At 40.5% G+C, this 13,045-nt stretch overlaps 1 protein-coding gene across 3 annotated transcripts in view; it reads right to left on the bottom strand.

Annotated features, from left to right (window-relative positions):
• atp2b4 (ATPase plasma membrane Ca2+ transporting 4) overlaps positions 1-13,045 on the bottom strand; it is a 93,476-nt gene that overhangs the window by 32,576 nt on the left and 47,855 nt on the right. For all 3 annotated transcript variants that reach the window (XM_047810621.1, XM_047810622.1, XM_047810620.1), the window contains exons 3-4: positions 5,680-5,877; positions 2,438-2,695 (exon numbers count right to left, since the gene is read on the bottom strand). In XM_047810621.1, coding sequence (XP_047666577.1) covers positions 2,438-2,695; positions 5,680-5,877 — 456 coding nt within the window. The remainder of the gene's footprint in view (positions 1-2,437; positions 2,696-5,679; positions 5,878-13,045) is intronic.

Here is a 13,045-nt window from a genome sequence, read left to right as displayed (position 1 = left end):
CCTATATATTGTTGCAGACCAAGTATACCCCTTCATTGTACATAGCAATAGTATTCCCTGATAGCCTCTATCAGCAGGATAATGTGCACTGCAACACCACAAAAACTGTGCACTAATGATTTGAGGAACATAAAGGGTTAAAGGTGTTTACTTGGCCTTTAAATTCCCAAGATATCAATCTGATCAAGCATCTGTGGGATGTGCTGGACAAACATGTTTGATCCATGGAGACCCCATCTTGTGACTTACAGGACTTAAAGGATTTGCTGTTAACATCATGGTACTATATACCACAAGCACACCTTCGGAAGTATTGTGGAGTCCATGACTTGACTGATTAAAAGCTGTTCTGGTAGCACAAGAGGGATCTACACAATATTATGCAGGTGATTTTAATAATATGGCTGATCAGTGTACATACGTTTTTTTTTTTCCTCATGTCCTTGATAGAGAAACACATAAAAGAGATTCAGGAAACACAAGCCGTAAAGAGAAAGAACGAGAAAAGAAAGTGAGACTATCAAGAGGATATTAGATCGACAGAGATGCAGTGAGTGCGAGGCTGCTTGCTTTTGGCCACCATGGAGACGCCGCTCTCCTGTGGATCTCTTGTGACTCACTTATGCCTGCTAGCGTGAGTCATAACCACGCTAGGGCTGAAACAAGATCCTTGGACCTCCAAGCATATATAATTTGCTACAGTACTATTGCTGCTATGGAGCCTAAAGCCAGTTTCTAACATATTAAGAAAGTTAAATAATGAAGATGGGATGCATACGAGTTGGAACGAAGTGTGCTTTAGAAATGTCATGCAGATCCACAGGGAATGCTACTTCCTGACACCAATGGAGCGGCTGTTATACAACTAATTATAGAGCAGAGGCAGCTCAAGGACCAGGAGGTTGTGAGTTCAAGGCCACAGGACTAGCCCTGTCTGGCTTGGAACGTAATTCTTCCTCAATTATAAATGGCTTGGGATGAAGACATCTGCCAAACATAATAGTACACCTGAAAATATGATTAAAATTAGGAATGAAGCACACTGCACACTTCACCCCAGCCACCTGTCTCCTCCAGTGTTACAGCATGTACTCACTGCTATCTTATATTTAAGAAATGCACAATGTCCTCCCACTGTACCTCATAGAGCTTCAGCTTATCTACACAGTTGGCTCACACACACAGCCTCCCTCCACTACACTATCACTTCTTTTCCTCCCATCTTTCTTTCTTTCAATAACATTCCATTATGAAGTGACCTTCACTAGGATGTAATAAGTTGAAGTACATTTCCTAAAGATTTCTGAATGTTTGATCAGACACGGCCTATGCAATTTTTATTTGATACGGTTGAGGCTTTCTTTATAAGACATTTATGTATGATGTATGCACGTGTCTGTTTGAGTACTATGTCACAGTCAGTATGTTGCCTGTAACAGGAGTGTATTCAAGAGGACTTTTAGGAGCTCTTTCTGGTTTCTTTGAAATTGGTTTGTGTGTGTGTGTGTGTGTGTGTGTGAAAGTCTTTTCTGTAATACTTTGATATGTAGGCAAAAGAGGGGGTTTTCACACCTGGTCACTTCATGTGTTTTCTGTGATCCGATAGCTATCCGATGGTAAAAAGACCAGGTGTAAACGCCCTCCGAAACGGTTTCGAGACGGATATAAATCCGATCGCTCAAACCACTTCAGGAGGTGGTCTGGTAAGCATTTCAGATGTAACTGGACAGGTGTAAATGCATGTGGTTGTTCAAGCCACATACAGTACAGTACGTCAGCGCTATACTCCTCCCAAACATAATTACGTCACTCGCAGGTGAATATATTTTCCCACCAGCGCTGGTTCCGATCTTTCACCCAGGGGTCTCATTGGGTCTTAAAATGCACTGCTGCCGCCAGCGAAAATGCAGCAAACAGTAAATGCTGTTTTTTGTAGCAACCGCGCACACCAAAGCGTGTTCCATTTCAATTACCCCGGAAATGAGGTCAAATATATTTGCATATTGGGCGGGAGTAAAAAGATCGGATTGTTATCCTATTCGCCAAGACGCATTTATGTGGCCTAATGTACATGGATCAGTTTTAACAAATCGGATAGCTATCGGATCAGAGACAACACATGAAGTGACCAGGTGTAAAAAGCCCCAGAGAGATGAGTGAGAATAAAACTAAATTTATAACAAATGCTAACAGGATCTAGCTTGCTAAATCATTACAAAAAAAATCACTTTATTAAAAAATGCAAATGTCAAATTGTTGTGGCAGACGAGGAATAAAACATTTCATGGTGTGCTGTTATTGGAATTAATGAACCACAGGCTGGTAAACAGCAAGTCTCTGCTTTGCGTCAAGCCACATCACATCACCTCATCCTCGATAATTTCCCCAGAACCGCATGAGCCCTTAGCTTTTATTGCAGTTTGTCAACTTGTCCTACCGTATTTGATCTGCGCGATATCTCCCACAACGATCTCAGCCACTGGGATCTGGATAACTTGACCCTTGCGAATGACGGTGAACTTCTGCTCCTGTTCGATGCGACTCTGCAGCCCACGGAACTGTTTCTCTTTGCTCCAGTCATTGAATGCCGTCACCAACACCACGATGATCACCGAGAACAAGATAGCGGCACCCTCAATCCAACCCGCTTGTGCTTCACCTTCATCCTCCACACCACCAGCAGCCTGGCCACAAGCTGGAAGGAAAGAACAAGAACAAAAAACACCACACTACAATGAGGACAGACTCTGTCATGGGTACATTGCATTAAATCATTATTATGATCAACAAAAAAAATCATTATTATGATCAACAAAACAGTAAGGAGAGGCCAAGCTACAACACCTAACCATAGTATGTACTGAATGAAATGGCTAAGAACACCTAATTAACTAGTAAAGACTAAAATGAGCTATATGTGGGCAAAAAGAAATCGTTCAAAAGATCTTTAAAATTAAGATCTATACACACACACACACACACACACACACAGACAGATATACATAAATAATAAATAGAAATTTTATTTATATATATATATATATATATATATATATATATATATATATATATATATATATATATATATATATATATATATATATATATATATATATATATATATATATATATATATATATATATATATATACACACACACACACACACAAGATTCTCATGTTTTTGACTTTGGAAACACACAGCAGTAACATCATGCATTTTTTCATGAGAAAAAAAAACATTCTGGATTAAACACCGCTAACCTAATTTCCTCGACATCATTTTTAAGGTCACGCTTGCATGGTGAGTCATATGGGGAAACTCAGAACTCCTGCAGTGGATACATCAAGCCTTTACTATAAGAGAGGCCTAAAATATCCAACGTGTTGAGAAAATCTGATTGCAGTACAGCTATGATAGAGCCTTGTGATGATAAGCACCCTGAGCAATTTGCAGTTAAATAAATAAATAAATATTTTAATTAAAAAAAAAAAAAAAAAAAAAAGCATGTTCACATGCACACGATGGGTATTTTAGCCAGCAAATTGCTCTGATAAAAAAAAAAAAAAAAAGATTAAGAGAAATAGAATAATCTTGACTGTACAAATATTAAAGATATGAGTTACTCTGGTTTATGAGTTGCATCAATTGTGTCTGGCATTTTTATTTGACATAATGTTTCTACTGTGTCAAAAATGGCATTTCACCATACTGATAAAGTCTATTTAAGATTTTGAATACTGAAGACTCATAACTTGCTACAGTTCCAAATGAATCCCTCTGTTAGGAAAAATGCAGGAAAAATGACTGAATTTATCCTCTCTAAGAAAACTGAATACCTGGAACCTGCTGTATTCCTCTGCTACTCGTAACCCTTGCTATGATGATGCTAATTCCTGGAAATTTGCAATGCTTGCCATCAATTTCATAACACTAGTCATCCTCCCCACATTGAACTGTTTTGTATACACTTATTAACTGCCTTAGAAACTTGTCCCAGCTTTATGGTTAATATTTCAGTAACACTACGGTTGTTAGCATGACGCAGAACTAGCATATCTGAATGACTAGCATTTTTTCAGCTTGGTCATTTCTGCTTTCCACAGCAACTGTTTTTAACAATATTCGGAGTAGAAAAGTACAAAATATAAACAGCACCTGCTAGGGGCAAGTCCCCCCTAAAAAAAAAAAAAAGAAAAAAAAAAACTTTTTCAGTTTGTCACCTCGTACCAAGGATAACATGAATAACTAACTAAATAACTAACTAAAAAAATAAATAATTGGCTTTGTTCCCAGCAGTAGGAATGGGCATGAAAATGTTTCAAGGCATTGGTCAAATAATATTCAAATATTTGCACTGCCACATGCACACCTGGGTAATGACACGTGTGCATGTACCCATGAAGCATTAAGGTGTGTTACAGTGCAGCATTGTGAAAGTTCAATGTACACAAAATCTACCTGCTGCCTACCTTTCGATTCTCAACCATTGATGAAGCACTACTGAATGAGACATGGCAAGAAGCGTCTCAAGTGTTTACAGCACCGAATCCTGTACACTTTTATTATGAGCACCGGCCCAGGATACACCCCAGGGATGTGTTAGGCCGGGTTTATTCTTGCTCTTATAAACTCACATGCAAAAGATGGCTGCTGCGTGTATGCTGCATTTATCTAAAAGCGTTAATACTGTGATGAGTGTACATGCTGCAGTACCAAATAAAATACTGGGGGCAGTATAGTACAACTAGATTAGTAAATCATTTTGAATGTCAATTGTTCCATCACATTTGTATGTTGTCAGATACTTTTGGCCTCTCTTATACTCAAAAGGTTTGACACAGCGGCCGTAGAGCTCAGAATTTTCTACATACGGTTGATGACAACAATCACAATGCCAGAAAGCAAGATTACTTGTTAGTCCTATGGTACACAAGGTACGCAGGAGAGTATGATACTGCGTCCATACTCTCCACCTCCGTCTCTAGCAATGTGTCAAGTTAAAGAAGGAAGAGGAAAAAATAAAGACAGAAAAATATATATATATGCTGTGGCACCAAGACAGCTAGCCATGATGTGGTGATGAGGGTAGTCCTACGACAAGTTTTCAACAGAACTCTTTCAAACTTGATGAAAGTTGTGCTGCATACTATCGTGATGCTGCATTCTATCCTTAGCAATGGTTCTTTCCAACAATTTTTTTCTAGGTACAGAATAACAGGTAAAGAACATGAATTAAAAATGCTTAAAATGTAGCCCATTTATATATATATTTTTTAACTATTCATAAGTAGAGATTCATACCTAACTTGTAGGGGTTGGACTGTTGAGTGGTGACACTGATTTCTTTTCACTTATGAATCTCTCTTTGGTAAAGCTGTTTGATTCATCTATAACTAATGTTTATAGAAATTAGTTATATTAGTATTTATTTAATGTTTTGGTCTGGCCCTTCTTCACACCAGTTTGTGTTCAAACTTAGTTTTGGAAACTTACTGGCACTTAAATTCCTGTCAGATTTCTTTTAACGGCTTGGATTGGATTCTGCCTCTCTTATCTCTTCGGATAAAAGCTTCCCGAATCAATAAATACACATCCAATTGTCTAACTTTGTAATTATCCTTAAGCTGCAATACAATGCAAATGTTGAGAAGTCTGAAATGCTGCTGTCTCTCTCACCATTACTGTCATCTCCCTGTGGGTGGTAGAAGGACAGGCCCAAAGAAATTATGGCAGCTATCTCCAAGATGATTAGCGTGACGTCCTGCAATGCCTCCCACACCAGCTGCAAGAAGGTCTTGGGCTTTTTAGGAGGGATGAAGTTCCTCCCGAAGGCCGTATGGCGCTTTTCCAAGTCCGCCGGGTTTCCAGATAGCCCTGGGGATCAACAACAAATGGAACGCTGTGAATGCTTTGTGCAAAACAATGTTAATTATAAACCAACGGCATAATAGCTTTGAATAAAATTGGCCCATCGAGATGAACAACTATCATTTTCCATTAACACAGCACTATGAAACAGCATAATATTTCTTGGGAATTTTTTCCTAGTCCTTATGCACCCACCCTTTTCTTCTTCTTTTTTTTTTTGAAAGATTATCTATGAGCATGCGTATAAACACTTAATATTTCAGTATTAATTATACGTGCATTGTTACCTGTAGAAATGTCAGTAACATGTCAATAATCCTTTACATTCACCATTGTATTCACCAACTTCACCATATGAACATTTCAATGACACCCATCCAGCAGATGAACCCTTGTTAACCCTGTAAACCAATTTGCATGGATGGAAAGCAGTCAGAGTTTCCTTAAAGGAGAAGCTGTATTTGGTCAACAGCCTAGCCTTTGGGCAAAGAACACTCAGGCCTCAATTTGCACAATACCGAGAGTTAAAAAATGGCGACGCCCATTGGAGTTTCCGTTTACGTCTGTTAGCGCAAGTGAACATACAGCATTAAACGGCAAGGAAGGTTGCAGGTTAAGCCCCACTTAAACACACCCTGTTCCACAGAGACAGCCTGACTGGGTCTCAATTTTGACTTCCTCTCCAGGTTTCTTCCTCAGTTCCTCACCACAGTCTCCTCAGTCAACTCAGGCTTGCTCAACTGTACTATATTTCTAATGTTCTGTAAAGCTGATTTGACACAATATCCACTGTTTAAAAACCCTATGCATATAAAATCGAATTGAACTGAAAAGGCTATATGTAAATTTCTACAGAGGTGAAATTTAGATTTAAAGACGCCACTTACTTTATGCACAGCGACATTATCTGTTTTTACAACTGAGCAAATGAAGGTTAAGAGCTTTATTCAGGATCCCAGCAGTTTCAGCTTGGTGGACCTAGGATTTTAACTCATAACGTTCTGTTCAGTAGTCCAACACTTCAACCACTAGGCTACCACAACCCCATGAAACGGTCTGTTATCAACACGACTTTGTAAATTAAACTGAATAAAACTGAATTAACTGCACAACACCGTGTTTGGTTTGGGTTTATAATCTACTTTGTATTTTCAAAGAAAAGGCCATTAAATATCGTTTAACACACTGGATTCAGTGACTTGGTCAGGTTCCGCTAACAAGATGTTAGGTTTTCTTTCAAATGATATACACAGTATTATATTCATTTAATTCTCCAACAAGGCAATACCTGTACGTTTACTCAGTCTAATCACGTGATGGGTCAAGAGCTTCAGTTAACGTTCACATCGTTGTGAATCATTGCATGCTTGTTGGTGCCAGATATGCTAGGTGGGGTATTTTAGAAACTGCTGATCTCCTGAGATTCTCTCTCTCTTTCTCTCTCACACACACACACACACACACACACACACACACACACACACACACAGACATGCACACAGGTCTCAAGAGTTTACATAATGGTGCAAAAGAAAAAAAGAAAAAAATCAAGTGTGAAAACCTTGATAAGAGAAGTAGTCAGAGGAGATAAACCGGATTGGCTTGTGCTGACCGAAATGCTAGTCACTCATCTAATCATATTATTTTAATTTGATCCATGATGGTATCTAAATTGTGCCTTCGCTAGTGAGTGTGTTTGGTGTCTATGCGCATGTATGTGCATGATGAATGCAGGTTTTAGCCCAGGTTTTGCTTCCTTCCAAGACCGCCATATCGCTTCCACTCCATAAGTGTGCCAGCTGGATAGATAAATATGCAGGGTGTATGCAAGTGTTTGTGTCTGTGAGAGAGACGGACAGACAGACGGACAGACAAACAGACCACTACTGTAGCAGCATCTGTTTACGGTGTCCCATGTGTTTCCTTTTATGACCCACCCCACCCCACCACTTTAATTAACTCTGACATCTGATCGCTGCGAGCAAGTTATCACTCTGTAATTGTCCCAGCATTCTTCAAGGTCTTGCTTCTCCCTTTTTGCGCAGATATCCTGAGAGAGCTCTGCGGACATGCGACAGCTTCTCTCCATTCCAGAGCAAGAACAGGAGCAGGAGCATGTGGTCGCTGAGAGTAGGAGTGTGTGTGGGTGTGTGTGTGTGTGGAAGCGAAGTCACAGAAAACCAATCTCCAGCTCGCCTCTGACCTGCCAGTTTATTACATGGCCTGCAGACAAAGCCAGGAATAAGTTTGGGCCATGTGCCTGTAAGCATGCTTGTATGTGTGTGTGTGTGTGTGTGTGTGTGAGAGAGAGAGAGAGACTAAATGCCATCACTGCCCACTTTGAGGTGAAGCTTTTCCCACTGCTACGTGAGTGGGAACATTTCTTAAAATTAATTATTTTACAATAATTATTAATTTCTGCTTCTGGACCACTGCCTAAAGCATTATTTATTTGCACCATTTTCAAAAGGTAATACATGCCAACACAAGCTGTGCCATCTCTCTTGATGCTTTTAAATAAATCAATTTTAAAAACTAAAAATTAAAGGGGGGGGGGGTGATGAGTACAATTATTTGAATTTACAGCATATGGAAAAATACATACAGAAATATCAAACAAGAAGTAGATAAGACTGGGATAAGATAAATTACAGTACAGCCATAAGATTGTGGTGAACAACAACACAGAGGCCCAGAAGATCCTAGAAAAAGATTCCCCACATTAATAGCCCACTAACACCTGAAGCAAGGCATGCTGGGATTTGGGACTGGAGTTGCTTCACAGAATTGGCTGTTTGGGGGAAGAAACTGACCAGTGATTGAACACAACCAAAATAGTATTAGTATTGAGTACGAAACTAACCATTCTGCAAAAAAAAAAGGCTTCAGTGGCATAATATTAATTTCATTAAATCTAAATAAACAAATAAAGAAATAAATTACAAAATGAAATCCAGCCTTTGACTGTGGTGGGTAATGAAGCATTTGATTAAGAGTTATGAGGGAAAGAAATGCTCAAAAGTATGAAGACTAAGAACAGTGATAAGACTTAAAGGTAAGAAGGAATCAAGAAGAAGCAAATTTAAACAAAATAATTCTGTCTCTCCCTGCCCGTCTCGCTCTCACTCCCTGCCCGTCTGCCCGTCTCGCTCTCACTCTCTGCCCGTCTCGCTCTCACTCTCTGCCCGTCTCGCTCTCACTCCCTGCCCGTCTGCCCGTCTCGCTCTCACTCCCTGCCCGTCTGCCCGTCTCGCTCTCACTCCCTGCCCGTCTCGCTCTCACTCCCTGCCCGTCTCGCTCTCACTCCCTGCCCGTCTCGCTCTCACTCCCTGCCCGTCTCGCTCTCACTCCCTGCCCGTCTGTCCGTCTCGCTCTCACTCCCTGCCCGTCTGTCCGTCTCGCTCTCACTCCCTGCTCGTCTGTCCGTCTCGCTCTCACGCTCTCCCTGCCTGTCTCGGTCTCTGACCGTCTCGTTTTTGCCTCCTCTCTGCCCATCTCACTCTCTCTCTCATGCCTGTCTCACTCAATCTCTCTCTCTCTGCCTGTCTCTCTCAGCCGATCCACACATTTTATCAAATTTGTTGGGATGAAGTTATTTAGCCATGACTCGTGTGAAGCGGTGCCTCCTCACGCTCAGTCTGGCTGTCTATTCTCACTGCTGAGCTCTGTAATAACATGAGACAACTCCACACTAATTGACTAATCTTTATTTTTGCCAGGTTGTGCAAGTTAGCTAAAGGGCCATAAGGTCAGGAGTAATTTCCACAATTTCCTCCCTCTCTCCCATATTAGTGATGTGGGCGATGGCGACTAACTGCAGCGGTGTAATTTGTATGTGCGCTAGCATTTTTTACAAGATCGGGAATGAAGGCGAAAGCATCAAGGGCCTCCCGAAGGAATACTGTAGCTGAGTCGAAGGCAGCATTTTAATGACAATAGATTCCTGCAGCTCCTCCATGAGCTTTTCTTATGTGCCTACGCACTGCTTTAGGGGGAAAAAGCCCCATCGACAGTATGTGTCTGTACAAACAAATGAACGACAGAGAAGCAGTAACATCAGGTTAACGTCAGAAAAACAACCTTGGCAAAGCATGAAAATGACGGACGTATGCTATGCCGTGCTCAGAGATTTCTGCGAGATCTCTATCGGTCCCCATCAAACACAGAGGCATGACAGTTCTGAGGAGAAACGATGGTGCTAGAAATCAGACCCTGGCCTTGCAAACACCCTCGTCCCAGTCACTTCACTCGTGGCGATGAATACAGATGAAGCTCAGAGCAAAAATGACATGATGGGAGAAGATGGGAGAGGATGTGAGCTACTGGCTTCAGTAGTACAGTACAGAACGCTAACTATGAGACCAATAGCAAATTTACTTATAAACATACTCTGTAGTTGGACTAACGGTTCTGTCAGCCATGTCAGTCACATTTTCCACTTGTCTGTAGAGAATTACGCTCTTGTCTTTGCCCAGAACGAATACAATGTTAAACTGAAACTTGGCTGCAAATAACAGCTGTCCTTACATTGCCTTCTGAAAGGGATTTTTATTTATTTATTTATTTTATATTTCTGTAGCCGAATAACAATGTACAAATGTTTCCACAATGCAACACAGATGCAGTGTTAGCATAGCAAAGTGCTCATGTTGTATAATCATGGTAAGGGTTGTAATCTCGACATATCTTCCACCAATATGTTACTATTGGGGATGAATCCTAAATACTAAGGGAAGTGAACATGTATGAATGTTTCAGGACACCAACATTTAGCCAATGAACTAACTTGTTAGTTTAAATAAAACTGGATCTTGGTTTTTCATGTTCTGGACAACGCTTACACACATTCCACCTTGAATTAGCTTAAAATAGCATTCGTTAACATGCAAGGTCCAGCATTAAACATTAAATCACTGATCATTTCTCACAGAACATTCCCTCAATGAATTTCCAATCAATCTTCCCCACGGACTCGTGGCTTGGTCGCTCTGGATCAGATATTATAGATATAATTCTTAAATTGTAGTTTTATGTGATGAATCAATCATGGAAAACGAGTGCCACTTGGGTAGGAGTGGGTGATGATAAATAAATAAATAAATCTGTACCAAGTACACTGGGGAAATCAGTATAAACAAATGAATTCTTTTTTGGCCGCACATCTGATCTGTAATGAGTCAGGACTTAGTTGGCTTTCGGTGTGATATGTTTCTAGCTCTGTTGGGAAAAACCTTCAGCGGTTTAAGATAACACCTTCACATTTTAGATCAAGCATCAGCGTTTACTTTGAAGAAAACTAGCTGTTTTTATTTGCTCATATGGAACTTTTCAGTGAATATAGTGCTGCTAGTAGGCAAGGTGAAATTCTGTATAGTGCTTTAATTATGGATACTGTCTCAAAGCAGCTTCAAAGTTTAAAAATATAGCTGCAAGCAGCGATGGCGGGCCATCGCACGTTTTTTTTTTTTTTTATCGCTATACGAGAAAAAAATGCACGGTGTGCAAGTGCATGAATTGGGTAAATATCAGTGGATTATTTTATGTTGTTACTGACCCATTCGGGGACTGTAGGTAAATGAAACCCCACATTTTAGGCAAACAGGGGTGCTAGTGAGCCACTTAGGAGACACACCTTTGTCTACAGCCGACAAATGTGATGTTAATCTAAGCATGCCAAAAGCCTTAAATATGCTTGAAATTAAAGTAAACTTTGACACGATGCCATGGCAGAGTTTGAGATATCAAAAATACGTTCGCAATTTCGCATTAGATTCAATCGCATGAACCCTCTAGGAGGAGCATTTAAAAGTTCATTGCATGCAACTGTGAAAAAATCCACCGTTGTGACTGACACACTTCCTGGGGCCTGTTGGTGGTGCTATACCCGGGACTCACAATAAGCACATCGATGCGATCGGAATCCTTGGCCGAACATACACACTTGCGTGTCATCACAATAAGACATTTTTTGGCTTAGATAGAAGACACTTCCTGTTTCTCTGAATTCGCCATAACTTAGTCGCCTCGCCATGGCAGCACCGTTCGAGATATCAAAAATCCCTTCAGAATTTAGCAAGTGCAATGTCTCGGCATCATGTTCACCACGGTTGATGTCAATCGCATGAATTCCCTAGGAGGAGCATATAAAAGTTTACCGCATGCACTTATAAAACAATCCAAAATGGCTGACTTCCTGTTGGGCGGAGATCATAGTTTAGAGCGCGAAAGTTGTTCGGGTCGATGAGATGTATATGCGTACCAACTCTCGTACATGTGCGTACATAATTGCCCAATCTGTGCACAAATGTTTGATTTTGCATTACAGGGGGCGCTACAGAGCCCCCCTGCCACGCCCGTATTCCAGCCTTTGCCCAAGCCTAGCGTGAAAATTTCAAGAGTTTTCGAGCATGTTAAGGGACCCCAATTGGCCAATGTGTGCAATAAATAAATAAATAAATAAATAAATAAATAAAAATCATAAACCCAAGCAAAAACAATAGGGCTTCGCACCAGTCGGTGCTCGGGCCCTAATTAAGCTACACTACAATGCCAAAGGTTTTGGGACACCCCACCAAATCACTCAGTTCATGTGTTTCAATCACTTTCATGGCCACAGGTGTATAAAAATCAAGCACTTAGGCATACAGACTACTTCTACAAACATTTGTAAAAGACAGGTCGATCACAGGAGCTCAGTGAATTCAATTGTGGTACCGTGATCGGTTGCCACTTGTTCTAGAAAAAGTCCTTTTGTGAAATTTCCTCACTACTAAATATTCCACTGTCAGTTAGTGGCATTACAACACAGTAGAAGTCGCCAGCTTTCTGCAGAGTCAACAGCTACAGACCTCCAAACTGTGTGGCTTTCAGATTAGCTAAAGAACTCCTAAACCTTCTTGAAAGCTGTCCCAGAAGAGTTGAAGCTTTTATAGCTGCAAAGGGTGAGCCAACTGCATAGTAAACGCCGCAGATTAAGAATGGATGTCATGTAAAGGCAGAAGTTCCAAAACGTTTGGCAATATAGTTCATATCTCTCTAAAATCCATCACTAATGAGCAAGTCTAAGCGATGGTTGTGAGGAAAAACTCCCTGAGATGATATGAACCTTGAGAAGAACCAGACTCAGAAGGGAACCCCATCTTCATTTGGGCGACACTAGACAGGAAATAATATT

Source organism: Tachysurus fulvidraco, chromosome 2 (assembly GCF_022655615.1).
Source record: "Tachysurus fulvidraco isolate hzauxx_2018 chromosome 2, HZAU_PFXX_2.0, whole genome shotgun sequence".
NCBI classification, from domain to species: Eukaryota; Metazoa; Chordata; class Actinopteri; order Siluriformes; family Bagridae; genus Tachysurus; species Tachysurus fulvidraco.
Note: the sequence above shows the minus strand (reverse complement) of the source record. Positions and strands in the feature narration are given on the sequence as shown.